General features: G+C 45.3%; 1 protein-coding gene across 1 annotated transcript in view; it reads left to right on the top strand.

The window, feature by feature from the left end:
- COL6A3 (collagen type VI alpha 3 chain) overlaps window positions 1-22,139 on the top strand; it is a 110,829-nt gene that overhangs the window by 55,886 nt on the left and 32,804 nt on the right. Inside the window, 23 exon segments of the mRNA XM_008175628.4 lie at window positions 176-254; window positions 1,603-1,748; window positions 3,550-3,642; window positions 4,611-4,664; window positions 5,749-5,820; window positions 7,537-7,563; window positions 7,682-7,726; window positions 7,822-7,875; window positions 8,613-8,675; window positions 9,789-9,854; window positions 10,792-10,845; window positions 12,749-12,784; window positions 14,900-14,962; window positions 15,357-15,419; window positions 16,161-16,223; window positions 16,935-16,997; window positions 17,878-17,928; window positions 18,742-18,777; window positions 18,884-18,946; window positions 19,663-19,725; window positions 21,732-21,764; window positions 21,866-21,902; window positions 22,004-22,015. Coding sequence (XP_008173850.2) covers window positions 176-254; window positions 1,603-1,748; window positions 3,550-3,642; window positions 4,611-4,664; window positions 5,749-5,820; window positions 7,537-7,563; window positions 7,682-7,726; window positions 7,822-7,875; window positions 8,613-8,675; window positions 9,789-9,854; window positions 10,792-10,845; window positions 12,749-12,784; window positions 14,900-14,962; window positions 15,357-15,419; window positions 16,161-16,223; window positions 16,935-16,997; window positions 17,878-17,928; window positions 18,742-18,777; window positions 18,884-18,946; window positions 19,663-19,725; window positions 21,732-21,764; window positions 21,866-21,902; window positions 22,004-22,015 — 1,336 coding nt within the window.

Below are 22,139 nucleotides of genomic sequence, written 5' to 3'. Positions count from 1 at the left end.
GTGCACCTGAGGAAAGTATGTTATTGCAAGATCGGCTCTGAACATTATGGTGTATATTCCATTGAAGGCAATGGAACGAAGCAAAAGTGACACTAGCTGAGAATCTGGCCAAACATTTCACGGTATGTGGCCGTGTTTCACAATTGAGGCCTGACTTGAATTTTTTCCTTCCCAGGTGGTAATTCACCTAACCGATGGTGTAGATGATGGAATGGCTCAGCTGGAGGCCGCGGCAGGCGCACTGCGAAGAGAAGGTATTCTATCACTTTTCATTTTGCTTCATTTTGCCCCGGGCTTCTCATAAAAGAGGTGCACCCAGCTTTTTGATGAATGGCGAGGTCAGTATTAAGCTGAATTCGCACAAGCTTGCTGTTTTTAACCCTCTTCCCCTTTGAATAATGCTATGGCGGTGTTACTCTGACGGAGACTCTGTGCGTGGTATATCGCGGGCGGAGGCAAGCCCATGCGGACAGACTCAGATCTAAATCTGAACGTCTCAGAGTCTGGGGCACAGGGGTGGAGTTCAATCCAGGATCCACACAGCTCTTACTCAGTTGACATTAACTGATAGCTTGTGACCTGTGACGGCAGAGGATTCCCGGGATGCTGATCTGTTTCATCCAAAGTGATGGCAGCACAGGGTGGGAAATGGAATCCTTCTGGTACAGAGCAGGTCCAGCATTGGCAAAGCTCCGCCCTGCACTGCTGATAGGGTCTGAAGGACCAGCTATAGGAATGAGATGGGAGTTCAGCGTCCACGCTCATTCACGGGCCGATTCTGCAAGCCCTCCATACACGGAACTCCCATTGGCTGCAGGGCAAGTTCCAGAGGCAAAGGGCTGGCAGGACTGGATTCACGGCCTTTGCTCTTGCCACCTAGGATTATACACGAGCTAGATTGTATTGTTAAGCAGCAACCCTGCACTGCCACTGGAGACATTCTGCCTCCTACTGCACTGTGGGCAGTACAAACTGCTACACCGCTTTAGAGAGTGCAGCCTAGGCCCTGCACGCTCTCACAACTGACCATGGTGCTCTCTCCTTCCTGCCCCTTTCTGGGCACAGTGCTCCTAGTGGGAGCATCTTGGGACAGCCCGGAGCACAGAAGCTGCAAAGCTGACCCAATCTTCTGCAGCCCACACAAGAGCAGAGCAATTCCTCGCTCCCTCCCTACTGCACCACCCAGGTATGGTGGCCCCATGAGGACAATTTTGGTCATCTGGCCACCTGCCCCCACCGGGCCGAGACCACTAAGTAGCTTTATAAGGACAAATGCCCAGCCACCAGGTGTTTCAGCCATTAAATGAAGCAAATTGGATTCAAGCTGGTGGCCTAGAGGTGAAACACTGTGTGTGTAGCCCATCCACTACCTCCTGGCACCTAAACATGATGACTTTCAAACCCAGAGAGAGGCAGATGGATCATCAATCCCTTGCATTATCCAGACCTCCTAAAATCATTCAAGTTAATGAACATGTGCCAATATTTTCTTTAGATTTTCAGTTAAGCAGACAGGAACAATCCATGCTTCGATTTTACAATATGCATGCTTCCAAGTGTTGCTGGCGCTTTCATAGAAATGCATTCTGTTCCACTCCTTAGGTGTAAAGGCTCTCATCTTCGTGGGGCTGGAGAGAACTCAAAATTTTGAGGATTTGATGAAGTTAGAGTTTGGACGTGGGTTCACGTATACCAGGCCTCTCAGAATAAATCTGCTGGATTTAGATTTCGAGCTGGCAGAACAACTTGTAAGTAACTTTGAGCTAACAGCTTGTATAGAGCAGAAACTTTACAAACACTTTGGCTGGTGAAAATCCTCCATCCATGGAGCTCTGATGATTTACACGCCCGGTGGCTCTAGCCCTATAAACTCATGCTGCAGGGAATAAAATTAAATCCTGACTTTCTTGTGTGAACTGGTGCTGCTCTATTGAGGAGCTCTGCCAGTTTATACCACCTGAGGATTCAACCCCGTACTCCAGATTCGATGCCACAGAACAGGACTGTTATTTCCCTGCTCCAAGAAGTTAGGCCTCTCTATATACCATTTGCATTAGTCTTGCTGCTTTATCGCACTACAAACTTGTGGCTACCTTGCTCTCCCTCTGTGTCACCATGAAATCTCTTTAGCAGTGCTGCTTTCTAGGTTTCTTCTTCTGCGTGGATAGCTGTCTTTCACTAATATTGCTGATAATGAACTAGCTTGCACTTTTATTATTTTACACCCATGGATGTAGTCTCTCTAGGGCTCTTTGCAATAATTTTCTATCTTCATTGGCATTTGCAGTTGCTCCCAGCTTAGTATCTGCTGCCAGTTTTATAACCTTCCTCGTCCAGATCATTAATCAAAATATTAAATAAGACCAGATTTCACACTGATCCTTGTGTTACCTCCACTGAACACTTCTCCCGCAAATCACTACCTAGCTGTTTAACATTACCGTTTGGCTTACCATTCGAGCTAGTTTTCAGTCTACCTCTATGCAATTCAATTTGAATGAATTTTCCTAGTAAATGCTGAGTAGAGGTAGGCGAGACCTCTGTGACAAACAATTTACTTGCTGAATTTCGTTACTGGTTTCCTGCTAATGAACTACCCAAAACTAGGTTTCAGAGTAGCAGCCGTGTTAGTCTGTATCCGCAAAAAGAAGAACAGGAGGACTTGTGGCACCTTAGAGACTAACAATTTGTTAGTCTCTAAGGTGCCACAAGTCCTCCTGTTCTTCTTTTTACCCAAAACTAACGAGGAGTCCGGTGGCACCTTTAGGATACAGACTAACACTAATACCTGGTACCCAAAACTAGACTACTTTTTATTAACTTGTCTGCTCTTTGAAATTGTTTTGTTCAAATGACTTTCAGCCTGTGGGTTGCTCGCTGTGAGGATTCGTTGGAGCATTCCATGTTCATGATTTGACATTTCCACATTGAGATTGGTCACCTTAAAGCATATGGCATTGTTTCTGGGTGAAACTGGGGCATACCAAGGCCAATGCACCACTCAACTTTCACTCAAGTCCTTGCATTGGCCTTCTGCCCAGGGGTGAATTTAGATCCTCTTTTCCCTGATATGTGATCTAGCCTGTATGAATTACTTCCACTTCTGCCTGAAAAGGAGTTTGCTGGGAGTCTGGCATTCACTTTCCGTGAACGTGTGTGTACACACATCTTTGCTTGCATGGACCTTTGGGAAGAGCAAATAGAAATGGTTGCAAATATAGTGGAGGCAAAATTCCATTTAAAAGTGTCTAAAATCCTGGTGAATATTTTTTCTCCATCCTTGTCTGGCTCTGTTTCTGAGGCCGTATCAAACATTTTGCTAACATTCACTAATATCCAGGTTCTTACCCTGCAATGAAACCTTGCTCAATGTGGATAGACTCCTGAACTTGTGCAGCGTTCACTGCAGGACTGGGGGATAAACCTTAGGTCCTTCATCTACTAAATTACTCTTCCTGCATATCTGTCCATCACACAGCACTCAAGGATGAATGTTGCTTCGGGAGTTCATCTCCTGCATGGGTTTTTAACAGCTTGCTTTCATTATAGGATAACGTCGCGGAAATAGCATGCTGCGGAGTGCCCTGCAAGTGTTCTGGGCAGCGGGGAGATAGAGGACCGCCAGGTACCGCTGGACCAAAGGTACGTTGCTGCATCTAGTTTCATAATAGCCAAGCTTAGGTTCACATCTCACAGAAATCCTCTCTAGCTTTCAGACCTTTCCCCTAATAAAGAAATATAAACGTAGCACTCACTCACTCCAGCATCCTGCATTCCTAGCTGAGAAGAGGGGAGGGATAGCTCAGTGGTTTGAGCATTGGCCTGCTAAATCCAGAGTTGTGAGTTCAGTCCTTGAGGGGGGGCCACTGAGGGATCTGGGGCAAAATCAGTACTTGGTCCGGCTAGTGGAGGCAGGGGGCTGAACTCAATGACCTTTCAAGGTCCCTTCCAGTTCTGTGAGATAGGTATATCTCCATATATTATTATAAGGAACAAGTTCCCACATTATTATTTTAAAAGTGCTTTTTATTTAAAAAAAAAAAGAGTTCTGAGCTGCAAAATGGCGCTTTTTTAGTTTTGCTTGTTTTAAAATTACGATTCAGGAGGAGGGTTGAGTTTTAGAGACAATCATCTAAAGCAACACTAATGAAATTGTAGGGCTTCATGTTACATGGTATTCATTCAGAATTTCTTCATAATACAGTCCCAACTAGTATCTCCAGTCAGGGTCAGAACGTCATTGTGCCGGGTGCTGTACAAACACAGTAGGAGACAGACTCTGCCCCAGAGCGTTTACAATCTAATTTAAGACAAGACACAACCAGTCGGTGTAGCAATCGGATGGGATGGTGTCGGGGAAAATGAAGAATCCTAGTGATAGAAAACATGTAGTTGCATAGACTAGTTTTCTGCACAGCTTGAGGGTCTGTGGAAGTCGTAATCAGATCATTTAATTTAACTAGTTTCTTTATAGATTATACCACCCAAACGTCTGCTCTGTATTAAATCCAGGGATATTTTGAACAGGGGCTTAAAGGGGGAGCATGGATTGTAGCAAGGAAACCTCAGATATTGTTTGAAAAAATCAATTGATATGCCTTGGTTTTTAGGGCGTTCCAGGTGAGAACGGCTACAGTGGCTATCCAGGCGACGAAGGTGGACCCGTAAGTAACTGCCTAGACCTATATTGCCTCAGAGGGGAATGAAGGGGTCGCTTGACTTTGCTCAGATTGTTTCTGGCTGCGGTGGGTGGTGGGGAGCTGGGACTTTGTGCCCAACATCCCCTCCTGTGAACGTGGGGCAGGGAGTGGGAGGTGCCCTGCTTCCAGCCCCCACTAGTTACTGGCCTGACTCACAACGGGGCGTGAAATGGTGTTAGAAGCAAGGGGGAGCTGGGGAAAGGGGTGCCTTTTAGTCTCTGGGCTACTCCGAGGGCAGAGTACACACCTCTTCGCCACCCCTTACTCAGAGCAGAGAAGCTTTGGCCGCACCTGAGTTACATAGAGAGCCAAACAAACAGAGCAAACACCCTGCCTGTGTGAAGATAGTGGAGTACCCCAAAGTAATGGATACGGACTAAAAGAAATGTGGTGTGATTGTGCTTTTCAGTCCAACCTTTGGGATATCAGACAGTAACAGTGATGGTGAAGACAATGAGTCCCATGATTTCAATTTCTCATTAGCATCATCGCCTCTGAACCGTCACTTCACCATGAAGTCCTACATAAACTAAGAAATAAACATACACCCCGTGATGCACAGCACCAGATGGTGAGATGGAGGCCAACGGGCTTTTCTCATCCGTCCAGCAACATAATAGAGAGAAGCCAAATTCTGCTCTCAGATACTTTGTGCCATGGGAGTTGTGTCTGAATAGTTAAGGGCAGGATCTCATTACCAACCCATCCAGAATGCATTTTCTTTTAGGAGAACCTCCTAACACAGTTCTGTATTTGAGAGGCTAGAGACGATTTAGCAAGAAGATATTATCTTTCAGTTGCTTCCTAAGACGAGGGTTGGCCCCCACATGTCGTGACCAAGGTCATTGGCAGGATGCTGTGAGGAAACTCACACTGTAGCTGCCTGCCCCTGTCAGTTGCATGATTTTATCATGTACACATGCCCAGCCCTTATATGCATTTTCAGTTTCTGGTACAGTAAAACCACAATCCAAGCGTGTAAATACACAAAGTTAGGGTGAGTAGGGTGTATCGTAGACCATTACTAATTGCTCCATTCCTACAATAGGGTGAACGGGGTGCGGCAGGTGTCAATGGAACTCAAGGATTCCAAGGTTGTCCTGGTCAGAGAGGAATTAAGGTATGTTTTTAATGACTCTCTAGAGAATACAGCCAGATCCTAAGTGGGTGTCAATCAGTGTAGCTCCATTACAGCTTTTTTCTCCAGCTGAGGATCTTATGCAAAACTAGGAAAGGAGAAAGAAGAGAGGAGATTGATTTTCTTGACACTATCACCATGTGTGAATGTTGGCTCAGGGCTGGGATTGTGTGTGGCAGGGAAACTGCAATTGGGAGACAGAGAGCAAAGTGAGAAGATGACTATCGTTTTAAATGGATGTATTAAATAATGGATCAGAAAAGGGGACAAGGGAAAGCAAGAACTTGGGGGGATTTGCAATTTTTATTATAAATATTCATAGATTCTGAGGCCAGAAAGGACCATTCTGCCACATGCCAGAGAATTTCTCCCAGGGATTCCTGTATCAAACCCATACCTTGTGGGTGAGCTAGAACGTTTCTCTTAGAAAAATATCCAGTCTGGAACATCCCTTGGATATAGATTTATTATGGCTCAGAAAAGGGATCAGGCATGAGGTCATTATGTTGAGGAGAAGGGGATTTGTTTAAGGAGTAAACTATTTATTGAGGCCACTGGCTAAAATAGACATTACTTTGTGATGCAGCATGAGAATGGGGGAGGGGGCCCAATTTCTGAAGGCCACTTTATGGGCTAGATTGTGCCCTTGTCTTACTCAGCAAAGTAAGATGAGTAAAGGGCAGTAAAAGCCACACTCCAAAGTCCCTGCCAGACTAAGATCTTGGGTCCGGTGGTGATTCCAACCCCTGTTCTCCAGATACTCCCTGTGGTGAATGCGTGTGGTGGGGAGGGGTTGGAGTGGTCCCCCCTCCCCCCCACCACTACTTGCTGGTCAGGGGAGCTGCTGGATGGAACGGAGCACTCTGTCAAAAGCTGCAGCGAGAGAGGGTTGTAAAATTCCTTCCCAGGGCGGTTCAGCTACATGTTGCCCCTCACTTTGGGCTCAGTCTGTCCTCCGCTCTCCTCACACTTGGAAAAGTTCCTTAGAAAACAGCTGTTTGACTAAATAGGGCTGCTGGCTCCCATAGTAGATTTTTTCCAAACTCTTCATGCTTATCTGCTGACTTAGCGCACAGTCCAGCTCCGGTGCTTAATTTGTAATGAAAGAGCTGCCGGGGCTCAAGTAATGAGGTTCCAGGGCTCAAGAAATTTGTTTACTTTCATAACTGACACAGCAAGCCCAGAGGTGCCGGGGCTCTGAGCTGCCAGGCCCAGAGGTGCCGGGGCTCTGAGCTGCCAGGCCCAGAGGTGCCGGGGCTCTGAGCTGCCAGGCCCAGAGGTGCCGGGGCTCTGAGCTGCCAGGCCCAGAGGTGCCGGGCTCTGAGCTGCCAAGCCCAGAGGTGCCGGGGCTCTGAGCTGCCAAGCCCAGAGGTGCCGGGCTCTGAGCTGCCAAGCCCAGAGGTGCCGGGCTCTGAGCTGCCAAGCCCAGAGGTGCCGGGCTCTGAGCTGCCAAGCCCAGAGGTGCCGGGGCTCTGAGCTGCCAAGCCCAGAGGTGCCGGGGCTCTGAGCTGCCAAGCCCTGGTACAAATTAAGCACTGTCCAGCTCCCACTGATGCCAGCTGAAAGGCTATAAGGATGCAGATAACCTGGCTGCCTCCCCTTCTCACTTTGACTGGGGGAGGTTTATCTCTCCCTAGCTGCAGATCTCTGTGGGAAGTCTCTAGGGGAGAGTAACTGTCTATTTTCTGTTATCTTCAGGGCGTCCGTGGAGGCACAGGAGACAAGGTATGTGAACACGTTACAAACATAACAACGACGGGCAGTGCGCGCGTGTGTGAAATATTTTCTCTCTTCACCTATGTGTACATTTAATCATTTGTACCATGCTTCTTTTATTCTGTAGGGTGAAGTGGGAGAAAGTGGCCTGGACGGCCTAGATGGAGAAGAAGTAAGTCATTTTAGTGAGCTCTCTCTTAATGAGCTGCCTTGGTACTATTCCCCCTAAAGCAGCAGAAATTCTTCTAACGCGTATGTCTTTGGCAGGGGCAAAGAGGCCTACCAGGCACTTCTGGGGAGCGAGGCAATGCCGGCAGAAGGGTATGTTTTATTATATTCGCTGTTCCGGAATGATTACCCTCAGTGACTCCAGTCCTTGGCTGGGGTGGAGGGACACACCACACAACTTGGGAGGGGATGGGTTTAAGCCACTTTTCCGCTCTTCTCATCCTGGGCTGGACATGCAACAGTCTGGTCCCATGGTATAAGAGCAGCCTTCAGGCTGCTCTAAATTATATCTGCTCCCTGTATGCTCAAGGGATTGTTACACCAGCTAGGGATTGCTGGGGCAGAGGGAAGCCCTGGGCATGCCCCCTTTCTCCTGCCACATTTCTTATCTCAGCAGGGAGTTGGAGAGCATAGGAGCCACTATATCACCTGTACAGCAGCAGGGGAACCTCCTACACTGGGGAAATCCTCCCATGACCAGCTATACCAGCTGCAGGGCTGCTGCATGTGTAGCTAAGGATCAAAGCCAATATGCTCCCTTTCTTATGAGTGGCTGAATACTTTTTATTCATTAAGATTTGTACCAAAGCCAATAGCAGTGGGCAAATCCAGAGCCAAAGGGACTCTCACCAGCAGTGATCAGTTTTATTCCATGAGACAAATTCACACGGCTCCGCTTGATCCTGCATTCCTCACTTCATCCTTATGGGCGTTTCGACAGAGAGAGCAGAGAAGGATCACAGTTGATGTGCTGAGTAAATCTACCCCATATAGGCAGGTGTGTGAACCCGTTCCGTGGTGTTTCTAATTTTCTGTATATCTCCTGAAAGGGCGATAAAGGCGTTAAAGGAGTCAGAGGAATACGAGGTGACCAAGGGCCTCGAGGTGATCCGGTAACTATACTTTAATCTTTAAGGATTTACACCGGCTAGGCCTCCCCACTCTGCCCTCGGCATGGATTAGCCTACAAGGATGGTTCTTCATTTTGCTGCACCCCGAACTCCAGCTGATTGGGGGCTAGATCCTTGGTGCCTTGTAGCTCCACTAGAGTCACCAGTTGAGGATCTGGCCATGGCTGTGTTAGGAATGTACAAAGAGGCCCTTAGTAAGGGACAGATTGGACAAGAGCTGTCTGTGCTGTTACCCCACTTCCAGAGTACAGGCACATGTTAAATTGACATTGCCATATACGTGTCAGTAATATGCCTATTTCCAGATGCCTGCCAGCATGTGACCCATTGAACCTACCGAGGACGGCTGCTCAATAAGATGTGCAAGTAAACATTACAGGTTGCCTCGTAATTAAAGATGAGAAACCTTCCTGTTTTGAAACCCAAAGGTGCAGTCTAACAATATGAGGCTGAGATGAAGCAAATCAGAACAATATAAGAAGCACACATGAGCCAGTCTGTATTACATGGCTGAAGAGAAGAGCTCTCTAAACAGACAGACATAGGTTCACAGGATCTAGACGCACTGTGAAGGCGGTAAAGTAGTTGCCATACGAAGGCACGATGATACTGCATCATACCTGTTATCTAAGTTACTGTGTGGGCAAAGGAAAGCCCCAATGTAGTTGCTGCCTGGGCAGAAAGAACACGTGGCTAGTACTTGCCTCTTGATATTGACTTATGTTTAGGGTTACTAGATAGCAACTGTGAAAAAACGGGACGGGGGTGGGGGTTAATAGGTGCCTATATAAGAAAAAGTCCCCAAAACCGGGACTGTCCCTTTAAAACGGGACATCTGGTCACCCTACCAATGTTAAACTGGCCATTCATTTAGTTATTGGAAACAAGGTTTCGTTATATGAAAACCTTTCCACATTCTTATACCACTCTTGCAATATGTCTCGTGTCCCGAGCAACCATTGTGATCTATTTCATACAATTTATGTTAAAAAATGAAATGTGGATGTTGAAATATGATGGACTATTTTACAGCGTGTGATGTCTGCCTCAGTGCCCCCTTACACCCGTATTTTTCCTTGCTTCTGCTGCTTTCAGGGTGAGCGTGGAGTCGATATCACACAACGGGGATCCAGAGGCCCAAAGGGTGAAATTGGACCAATGGTAAAGTATTGAGATTTTTTTTTAAAAGTATGATAGAACAAATAAAGCAAGAAAATAGGCCATTGCAAACAATGTTTAGATTTAGGAGAGCTGGTCAACATTTTTCAGAGGGCGTATTTTTCCCCTGAAAAATGGCATTTTGTTGAAATTGAAACTTTCTGTGGGACCATGTCACTTTTAGCAAAATTTGATTTAAAACAATTTGAAATGAAGCCTTATCGGAGCAGACGGTTACAATTTCATTTTGACACTACTCTTCATTGAGAAATGTATTTCTTTTAGATTATTATAGATTGGAATATACCAGGGGTTCTCAAACTGGGGGTCGGGACCCCTCAGGGGGTCGCAAGGTTATTACATGGGGGGGTTGTCAGCCTCCACCCCAAACCCTGCTTTGTCTTCAGCATTTATAATGGTGTTAAATATATAAAAAAGTGTTTTTAATGTATAAGGGGGGGGTCGCACTCAGAGGCTTAGTAGGTGAAAGGGGTCACCAGTACAAAAGTCTGAGAACCCCTGGAATATACCTTAATAAAAATGAATGATAATATAATATACATTATCATTTTTAATATAGATTTTTTTAAACTCCTAGATTGGAATGAAACCTTTTGATTTTATCCAAATGGAATGCTTCAATTAACCTGAAATGAATTTTTTCCAAAAATTGTGTTGAGCAAGAAATGAATTATTCTTTTTTGAAATATTGGAATTTCCTATAGAATGGGAATTCTGAGTTTCGACTGACTCTAAGGTGTATGTCAAGGGCCTGATCCAAAGCGCATTGGAGTCAATAGGAAGATTTTCCATCGACTTCGAAGGACATTGGATCAGTCACTAATAGAGCTGGCATGAATGTTTCATTGTGGAGAGCTAAACTGTGTTCTGCTTGCTAGTAACTCTCAGGACTCTCAGCTCAGTCTTTCATTTACCATAGGGAGAACCTGGACCAGATGGAGTGCCGGGTTCCCTTGGTGGAGTTGGAAATGACGTGAGTATCCTTAGTTATTCTGATATTGTAGACACCCCCTCCCTCTCAAGGAAGTATCTGCTGCTATGAAAAGGATCTTGAAGGATCAATTAAAAAAGTAAAAGTGTCAAAAGGGTGTAAAAGTACACCCAATGGAACCTAAATGAAAAAGACAATGGTCTGTCACTTCAATCAGTGCTTCTTAATCATGACAGGCCATATTCTGCTGTCTTTTCTGTCCTTAATGAATCAAAACTCCCAAACTGCCAACTCAGTGGGAATTTTGCCTGAGTAAGGACTGAGTAGAGATTTCAGGATTGAAACATACATTTTTTTTTCATTTGTATAGAGGGAACTTAGACATAATATTTAAAGAGTGCAGTTATTTTACCGAATTAGGCTTGTATTTTTATTAGACATGGGCCCAATTCAAATCCACCAATCTGAACATGCCAAACTGTGGGTAAATTGGACAATAATGTTGCAGATTAGATCTCTCTCTGCTTTTGATTGTCAACATGCAAAAAGAAGTAAACTTTTACCTATCAGAACAAAAAAATCATTACCTAATTGTGAAACAAAGTCAACTTAACATGGGTCGTGTGTGTGTCTTGGACCTACAACATGTATGTCAGAACTTGATGGCACTGCTGAGTGGATATTGAGAGCAGAATGTGCCATACAGATCTCAAAACAGAGGCCTGCTTCTGCTCTCAGTTACACTCTAGAGAAGATCTGGGAGGTAAAACCAGTGTGAGAGCAGATTAAATTAAATCTCTCCCCAAATTCACAGCTCCATCTTGCGCCCAGCTCAGGGCTATGCCCTAATGGCATGATAGACCTGAAAGAATATTGTTGCATGGGACAGAATGGTGTTATTAGCTAGTAGTTTGCATCAGAGCACCTGGTAAATTTGACTTGGCTCAGGTTCATAGCAGTGAATTCCTTTTTGAAATGGCTACATTGAGTCATGGAACCAGCACACTTTTCTGTACCCTCTGGGCTCCATTCTAATCTCATACACCACAATGTGCATTTGTGCATCTCGGCAGAAAATTGCAACCTCCCGTTAGATGCTTTAGTGGAGCTTTCAAGAGGCATGGGGATGCATGTTTGGGATCCAAACTGAGCCCTGAAAGCATAACTAAGATGCACCCAAGGATAGCTCAGTGGTTTGCATGTTAGCCTGCTAAACCCAGGGTTGTGAATTCAATCCTTTTGGGAACCATTTAGGGATCCGGGGCAAAAATCTGTCTGGGGATTGGTCCTGCTTTGAGCAGGGGGTTGGACTAGATGACCTCCTGAGGTCCCTTCCAACCCTGAGCTTCTATGAATTGATATAGGGTCTGCTATAGCCCTCAGGCCACGTGCCATAGTGAATGTGCCTCTTCCAACTCACAAGTGTGTATTTCATATGTTTTCTTTGCCGATATTACAGTTGGCAATATTAAGGGCTAGGTCCTCAGCTGGGGTAAACCCAGTTCATGTCTGAGGAATCTTGTTCACAGAAAGAACTTGCTTCGTTCTGTGCCTTACTTCATATTTTCCTTACAACTCTAAAAGGGAACTAAAAAATACCAAGCAAACCTCAAGAGGAAAAGGCCTTGTGCTTTTCCACCCTTTTCCTAGAGTTTTAAGGTCAGACTCTGATCTCCTTGCCACTGAGGAACTCTGGTGATGTCTGTGGCGTTTACATTGGTGTGAAAGACAGCAGAATAAGGCCCATCATTTTTAAAGGGCAAAAAGGAAGTCGTTGCTATTTCAACTGACAAGCCAGAGCCCTTTGGAGACACCTTTCTCTTCTGCTCTGTTGCTTCCATGCTGCGTACATAAGCACAAGGTTAAGGGAATCAGCACAGACCACAAGCTGAGAGTATTAGATTCAGTTGCATAACACGTTTTGTTGTAATTTATTGATTCACAGGGGAGTTTCGGAAGACGAGGACTCCCAGGAACCAAAGTAAGTGTCCAGTGCGTTGCGTGGTAACTATAAAATCTGGCAATGTTGCACAGGCAGCCAGTTTGCATTGCAGACTGCGTAAGTGGTACAGAGTTGATGTGTTTCAGACAGAGAGTAGTTGAAAGTGACTTGCACAGTAGTGCTGGAAGCAGATTTGGATTTTGTTTTTCTCTTCTGTTCTTCCACATCGCCTCCAAACTTACCTCCTTCCTCACATTTCTCAGCTCCTTCCCGTCCTGTGGCTGTTGTGAAATTAGACTCCACATCTGTGAAGTGCAGGCCCACTCTAGTCTCTCTTTCAGTCCAATCACCGGACAAAACAAGTCGGAGGCCAAGGAGCAATCTCATATTAAATAGAGCAAGAAACAAACCCAGTGTTGACTTACCGTCCGGTCAGGGCCGGCTCCAGGCACCAGCCCAGCAAGCAGGTGCTTGGGGCGGGCAAGGGGAAGGGGCGGCACGTCAGGCTCTTCGGCGGCAATTCGACGGCGGGTCCTTTGGTCCTTCTCGGAGGGAAAGACCTGCCGCCGAAGTGCCGGCGAAGAAGAAAGCGGCACGGTGGAGCAGCCGCCGAAGTGCCGCCAATCGCGATCGCAGCTTTTTTTCTTTTTTTTTTCCCACCGCTTGGGGCACAAAAACCCTGGAGCCAGCCCTGCCTCCGGTCATGTGTTCTGAAAGTAAAGGAGACGCATAAACTGGCAGAAGAGGCAGTGAGCAATTGGAGGAGACTGAAACGAGCTGAGAGAATACTTGACAAAATTTCCCAGGATTCATTGCTTGAATAGAATAATGAAATTGATTTCAGCTCCACGGTCTCACTCCTGTCTGCATTTGTTACTATTGTGAACACATGTATTAGCCGAACGTTCATGGGAAGGGCAAATTTTAAGTGACTATTTGTGCAATTCAAATGTGGAATTTCTCAGCATGAGTATTCATATTGGAAACCCGAGCCTCACAATTACACTCAACGAACTATAAAGCAGAAACAAGTCCACGTGACACGTGTGTCCAATCATCGTTAAGTGACACAGCTCAGATTTTCAATATCGACTACTGACCGCTCACAGTGGTCTTGATTCTGCAACTCTCTTCCTGGAAAGTGCTATTTTCCTGCTTCTTTGAATCCAGGCTGGCCCTTTTTTGGGTGTTTCGGTACATCTTGCTTTGTTCAAAAGCATGTTGACTACTTTTAACGTAGGAAAAAATAAAGTGTTGGGAATCAAAAATCTAGTGGCCTGGGTTCCTGATCTCCTGTGCTTAATAAGAATGTCGTGCAGCTATTTATTTAGTACATGACCATGTGTATAACAAATTAATTTCGGCACTGTCTGGGTCTGTACTGCACTGCGTTGTGTCCTCTGTCCTACAAGATGCTGAGTCCCTCCTAAGAAAAGCGAGCGCCCTCAACTTCCATTGAAGCAATGGGAGTTCAGAGTGCTCAGCACCTGGCATGCTCAGGTCGTTCAATGATAACCCTACAGTGGTTTATCATAACTGGGGTAAACTGGGTGAAATTCTCTGGCCTGTGTTAGACAGGAGGTCAGACCGGATGAGCTAATGGTCCCTTCTGGCCTTAGGTCTCTGAATCAATTGTCCTATTGTACTATGCTGTGTAAACCCAGGAATCCAGCCCTGCAGATCTTACTTTCATTGCAAGGTTTACCTGAGTAAGGACTGCAGGATCAGCCTTCGCTTTTGTAAGTCAGAGCACTAATGCTAATGGGACTTAAACACATACGAATCAGTAGGAGAAATGAACCCCTTTATGCATATGATTTACTGGCCTGAAAGGGTTACTTTTCATTGTGCCGGATTCTCTTTTATACTAAGGCCTCTTTACATCACCAGAGCAGTGTAAAGAGGCCTTAGAATACACAGTCATCAGAGCCATTGTTCTTGCTAAAGCAGAAGACAAGCTAACAGGAGCTGAAATGACTCTACATCAGCAATGCTCAACCGTTTCTGTACTGTGACCTCAGGTTACATCAGAAAAAACATCATAACTCCCCTCCCATCTAGCCGTAAAGAAAGGGAGGCTCGTTGGGACTCACTGAAAATTGTTTGCGACCCCCAGATCTGCCCGTTCTAATCTGCATTGTGTTGTATTTTAAGGGTGTCAAAGGTGCGCCGGGTCAACAAGGAGCCAGGGGAGAACAGGGTACAAGAGGGCCACAGGTTAGTAAGTTTCACAGGCCGTTCCTGGACAGCCTAAATATGTTTTCCTTTGCTATGTTGCTTCCTTTAACTTGCTACTGCAATATGCTTCAGCTTAGGCTTGTTCTGTGTAAACATCTTTGAGACCTTGTCCATAACTGCTTCTGAATATTACAGCAAGGTGACTAGGATCTGTGGATTGCACTGTGGCTGACAGGGGCCCCGGGACATGAGTCACTCATTATATTTATGGTGTGTTGGTCACATCATGAAACGTTGGAACTGGTCCCACGGTTTTCAAAAATGTCTTTTAGTCTTATAGCTTTGGTTCTCCCTCCCAGTCTCATTTTAACAATGTCATCTCAGTCCTTTAAACTTTTATATCTTATATCGTATTTATCTGTTCCATGTGCAGGGTACTCCCGGTCAGATTGGAACTCCAGGTCTAAGAGGAGAACAAGGCATTCCTGGCCCAAGGGTAAATATTTCTTGTTCTTCTCATTCTGGGGGACCAGAAGAAGCTTACTATGCCTGATTTAAATGAAGTCAATGAGAAGCTTTCCATTGATTTCAGTGGGACTTTGGATGAAGTCCATTATTTGTCTTTCTCCCCAGTACCACGGGCCTTGCAAAAATAATTCTATTTGAAGCTCATGGTAAGGTTCCCCAAGCTACTGGTTTAAACATGAACATGAATGTGAAATTCATTGGCTCAAATCCTGACCAAGTTCCAATTTTTTTACGGGCAAAGTCTCTGTAATAGGGGGCTTGGAGGGCTAGGTGGCCTAGTGGTTGGAGTGCTTGACTTCCAGCCCCCTGCTTCTGTGGTCAAGGTGCCTAAGTCTTTAAGGCAAGGGGATAGGAGGAAGGAAGAAAGAGTTACTGAGGAATTAAAACACATTTAGTCCACAGACAATGTAGATTGATATTAACAATGCCACCAATTCAATCTTTCCACTCAATTCCCATTAAAATCAATGGGAACTGGGCATCTGAACCCCTAAGCAGCTTTGATGGATCTCAGTCTTAATAGCCAATAGGTAATTTCCACTGTTGGACAAAACCTTTTCATTGTTTGGTGTGGCTGATACACACACACACACACGTTATTAATAAATAATAATAAATGAGCTATGGAGCTAGGCCCCAATATTTAATTTCAATTTACTGAGCTTTATTGACCCATTGCAAAATTTTAGCTCTTTTCTTTCTATTGTAGGGGGGCAGTGGTGCTGCTGGACCACCCGGGGATAAGGGCAGGATTGGTTCCTTGGGACGAAAGGTACGTTGAGCATCAATATTGAGCATCGATGCCCAAAATAATAATGAAAAGCTGTGGACTATGAGTTTAATCTCTTTTTTAAACATACTGGCAAGCAACATGTTCAAGCAAAATTGTGATTTATCATCTTCAAGAGTTTGCATAGAGTGGACCAAAGCAGGGTAAAGACTAAGCCACTGGCTGCTTGACTGGAATCCCAGGTCATTGAACTAGAAGGCACATTTATTAAAATAAAAACAACTTTGGGATTCATAATATTCTGGGCCAGATCCTCAGCTGCTGTAAATTGGTGTAGCTTGATTGACTTTGCTGATTTGCACCAGAAAATGACCCAATCCCTTTTTTCATGAACTTTATCACTGTTATGCTCTCTTCATGTAGAGCCATTGGGCCACCAAACCTACTGTTGTAACTTTGCGTGGAGTTTGATCAGCAAAACGTCTGGCCCTTTGTATTTTGGCTTTATTGTTGGTATGCTCATAAAAGACAAATGGTGGCACTTATTACTGCAGTTTCTGTATATCACACAGTTTCTGAAATCGCTGGATCGGGCAAAATGATAAAGAGGGCTATTGTTTATCCGCACACTGTCAGTTGTGTCAACATGGCCATGCATTTCTGCTGGTCAGGGACCGTTACAGATGCATTCGTAGAAAAGAATCAATGCATAAGCGGAGAGATACGGGCTTAAATGAATACTCCCTTTTTCAGGGTGAATCTGGTGATCTTGGACCAAAAGGACAGCCTGGATATCCTGGGCCTCGAGGAGAGACAGTAAGCATTGTCATGTGTGCCTCTTACTATCTGTTCCTTAATACCTAAGAATTCTTCACAATGAACAAGAACAGGTATATAGACCAGTGCTAGACATATTATCAGCGCTATGGGTGAAATTCACCCTGTTGCCCTGAAGTGGTAGCTAGGTCTCTTTCTGGCCCATTGCACAGGGCCTAGATGGGTACCCTACTTAGCAGTCACCATCGTTCCCACGATTCTCAACTTATTACATATTGCAGTCCTAAAAGTCAACTGTAAGAGTCATCTCATAGGACCTGACCCTCCTTACGCCATGTAGGATTGGACCACAGGAAGGATAATGGTTGATAGTCTAAAATAAGGAGGAACAAACACGTGTGGGTGAGTGTTTGCAGGATCAGCACTTATGTAAAGTTAAGCATATGCCTAAGTATTGGTGAGATCAGGGAAGTGGGTCTCAATCCTATTCCCATTGAAGGCAGTGGCAAAATTTCCATTGACTTTATGGGTGTTGGATTGGTTTCCCTGGTTCCTCTAGGAATAGAATAGCTATCCAATATACTGGTTCAGAGAGACTTCTGGTTTCTTCTGAGCAACATAATATACAAACGGGGTAAAATCCTGGTGCCACTGAAGTCAATAGCTAAATTCCCATTCACTTCAACGGGGCCAGATTTCACCCAGAGTGCATATGCACCAAGCCTGTTTTTAGTTTTATATCTTTGTTTTTACTTCTCTCTAAGTAGCTAATTCTAAAAGGGCCTGATTCAAAATCCTCTTTCCATTGACTCCTATGGACTTTGGTTCTGGACTAAATGGATTTTTGTGACTCTTACATGGCACCAATAATCCTAGCACATGTGTTACATATTAATGCTTTCATCTTTGCCAATATTAGGGAGAAGATGGGCAAGATGGAGTCGGCGGGCCAGGACCTAAAGGCAATAAAGTAAGCACAACCACAACGTGTCTAAGGGTACATCTACACTACAGGGGGGAGTCGATTTAAGATACGCAAATTCAGCTACGTGAATAGCGTAGCTGAATTCGACGTATCGCAGCCGACTTACCCCGTTGTGAGGACGGCGGCAAAATCGACTTCTGCGGCTTTCTGTCGGCGGCGCTTACTACCACCTCCGCTGGTGGAGTAAGAGCGCCGATTCGGGGATCGATTGTCGCGTCCCGACGGGACGCGATAAATCGATCCCCGAGAGGTCGATTTCTACCCGCCGATTCAGGCGGGTAGTATAGACCTAGCCTAACAGTATCGCTTCAAGGACCTTAAAAAACAACCCAAACCCTGAAGGTAACAAGGACCTCCATCCTCCAATTGGATCCACACGCATGGAGCCTTGGGGTGTCTAGTTGAAGTCAGTGGGTTTGTGCATAGGAACAAGGATCTGCTCTAGTGTGTCTGATTATTGAATCACAACAAAATGGCGGTCAAACCGATCCGCCTTCATATGTGTTGGGTGTCTTTGTGCTCGTTAGCTCCTCAGTGAAGCTTGTCCCGCCTATTGACGGCACTTTAGAAATAGCAGCATCTGCTGTCATTTCAGTCTTGTTTGATATGAACCGTCCAATAACAATCAGATTTTTAAACCAGCTCCCATTTATTCTCTCTTGATCATACCAACGTTACGAGTCTGCAGTTTCATTCGCTTTTCCTCCACCGGTTCTTTTCCTTCATACATTTGCTTTGGACCTGTCTTCAGAAGCAAGATTAATTTTTTTAAACCCTAAAACTTTTCTGTTATTACAGGGTGAAACAGGATTCCTGGGATACGCAGGGCAAAAGGTACCGTTGAGCTTATGTAACTTCCCTTCATGTTCTGCGAGCATAGCAAATCTCTGCTTTATGCTGTCTGCTGCTACAACTCCTGTTTGTGCTGTTTTCTAAACAGGGCGAAGCTGGAACTAAAGGTGAACCTGGAAACCTTGGCCCTAAAGGAATCAAAGGCAGCAGGGTAAGTTTTACCACGACACAGTTTCTCATGCAGTCCTTTATGCGAGAAGAAAGTGAAAGCCTGCTCAGCTCCAGGGCTTTGTGAGTTCTGCGCAACGTTCGTTGCTCATTGGCGCTATTCTGGGGGTTCTCCTGCTGCCAACAACTGGGATTGCTAGACTGCAGATTTGGGAGAGTGATCAGTTGGGCCAGATTTTGCTCTTCGTTACACTGGAGCACGCAGCCCTGCTCAGACAGTCCCATTCTGCCTGGGGGGGGGGGGGAGGGGACTTACCTGCCACAGGTAGATTAATTCAGGCACTGGTCTGAAGAAATCGCTGCACACTGGCTTCACGGGTGAGGGAGGAGGGTTCCTCTCACCGTGAGCATGTACCAAGCTTTCCGGCTGGCTACTCATGTCTGGATTTGCAATTAGAGCAGACACACATTGCTGTGCTGTATGTAGCACTTGTAGTCAGCCGGACAAAGTTATTCCTCAGGAAGCCGCTTTTTTATATTAGTACCTTTATTCTGAAAATAGTCCGCCATGGGAGGTTACCCTGGGTGTATTTCAGACACCCATTCCTTAGTGGGACTGTACGCTACAAAGCTCTTAACTCATTAGCCTCTGTGTACATAGGACTCTGTTCGCCTTGAAGAGCATTCGGGACATTTTCCTAGTCTTGTGTTCAAACATATCGAATGTGGATTGGTGATCTTTACTCTACTGTTTCCTAGGGACCTGTTGGAAATCCTGGGACATCAGGTCAGAAAGGAGAGATTGGATACCAAGGACCACCTGTAAGTGTTCATTGTATTTACAGCTGGTCTAGTAAACTGGCTTCACTGTCCCCAGAGAACTTGCTAATTTCCCTTTCCATTAATATGTAGTGTTTGCCAACAACTGAAATAAGCTCTATTTTGCCTCCTATCATCTTACACTATGACAAATTCATCCTCCGTTATCTTGGACATGTTGCATGTTTCCTTTGAGTCTAGTGAGGATAATGGGATTCTGATTTCATTGTGCTCGCTTTATAAATTCCTATCTTGTTATCACTGAACAATATTCATACATGCTCCAGGTTCAGTGAGTGACGCAAGGCACTCTGAGTAGGGTAGAATCTCGCAATGGAAATGTGCCAGTTAAAGGCCTTATCAAGAACTTTCTCTGGTGCTTACTAACACATACAAGAAGCATGTTATACATAGTGGTGAAGTCTGGCCCTTTGCCCATCCTGTGGGCTTGAGGCAAGAATTACTGGCTAAAGTCCTTTTGGCTTGTGTTATGCAGAAGGTGAGACTAGATGATCCTAATGGTCTCTTCTGGCCTTGAAATGTGTGAAACCTGTGCTGAAACTAAGGTGATAACTTCCCCAATGAAACACGCGTGTCATTTGTCAGGGCACTAATTAAATGGACTTTTCGTGTGGCCATGGCTGGGATTAGAGAGGTAGTGCGAGATGTGCCATTCTTTCTTACGCTGCATGTGGAATATTTTGCTCCAGTCACGAGACCTAGGTCTGGGTCCCCCCTCATTCCAGATCTGGGGCAAGTAGTAAAGGGCTGGCACATGCTGAGAAGTTTGTCAATGGACATTTCTTTGACATTTTGCCTTTAGTTGTTCCACCGGGGAAGTTTCCTTCTCAGCATTTGGTCAAATGGAAACCAGCCAAATACACCAGCTAAATCCATCACCCCTTAACAATATCATAAGTACTTGGGAACTTCTCCTGCGGGGGTTCCTGGGGACAGAGTGCCAAGCCTGCGGCTGCAGGGACCTCTGGGTGGGAGGTGGAGGTTGTGTGGCTACTTGTTTTCAAAGCGGCAGGAGGACACCCATCTGCTAAATCTGCAGGGCTTTTCGTTGGATCCCCTTTCCTTACCCAGCATGCCATTTTTTCTTCTGCGCGGCCTATCTGTGACTGAGCGAGTCCTGTGCTACCTAGTGCAGCATGTGGAATAGCAGCTGTTCCATTGCACAGCCCAGTAACGCTCACCAAAAGTGTTACGCAAGTTGCTTACTCCTGGGTATGGACTTGGAGTGGCCGACATACCCCAGCACAGGATTGGGCCCTAAGAAAACATCCCGAGTCTCAGACACCCAGGAACATAATATGTTGGGAGATAATCAGTTCTGTTTAATTAATTACATGCCATTTATACATGCCTGCTAGCCATTGTTTTACGGTCATTGAAATGCATTGCCTTGAATCGGTTTTCTGGCAATTGCCCCAGGGGAGGACTGCCAGGGGCGGTTCATGCTCCTCACCAAGATGGTACATAATTCTCACCCAACGAGGCAAGCTGGGTGTGCGTGCGGGGGAATGTTTGTGACGGCCTTAGCCTCAGCGTGCGCACTCCTCCGGGGCAAGGCACAAAGTGGCCCTAACATGGGTGAAATTCCCCTCCGTGCCCAGGGCCTGCCCAAGGTCTGTGTAGCACTTCATTCTCACCCTATGTGGAGTTCCTAAGGGACGGTGACCCTCTGCACAGGGGTGAATTTCACCATGTGCTTAACAGTGACTGCAATGATTTAGATGAGCAATAGGACCCGTGCATGCCAGTAATACAACAGAACCTTGATTTTAGGAGCTCCTCCGTCTCCAAGCAGTTTGTAAAATCAGGATTCTATTGTATAACATTGATAAGGACAGAAAGTTTCGATCTTCTCCTGGAGATGGAAATTAAAGTATACAGATTTTTCTTCTTACTTCCGCATGCTCACTGGCTGAATAACCATTTTAAGTGACTTTGGAATAACATCCCATCAATATGTATTGTAATGCAATCTTTTTTTTAAACAGGGACTTAAGGGTGGAAGAGGAGAATCCAAAGATGTAAGTTGAATATTACTTCTCTGCCTCCATCTTGTTCTGAAATATCTTTTGTTTGATGGCGTGTTGATCTCTCTCTCTTTTCCTTTTCCTCTTTTTTAAAGCAATGTGAACTTATCCGGAGCATCAAAGATAAATGTCGTAAGTAGCTCTGTGCTATCGTGTTTCTGTAGCTCACCTTGTGTGCTGATCATGTTGTACAAACGGACCCAACTAAATCACTTTCTTTTAATTATTCACAGCTTGCTGCTATGGTAAGTCACTTTCAATTGTTTAATTTCTGGTAGAAACTTTTCTATATGTATTTATTCAGGGCCAAAGCCTCAGGCGATATAACACCCTCCATTGACTTCAATGGAGGTACGTTGATTTATGCCA

This window comes from Chrysemys picta, chromosome 11, assembly GCF_011386835.1.
Source record: "Chrysemys picta bellii isolate R12L10 chromosome 11, ASM1138683v2, whole genome shotgun sequence".
Lineage (NCBI taxonomy): Eukaryota > Metazoa > Chordata > Testudines > Emydidae > Chrysemys > Chrysemys picta.
The sequence above is the reverse complement of the archived record's forward strand: the minus strand, read 5'-3'. Positions and strand labels throughout refer to the sequence as shown.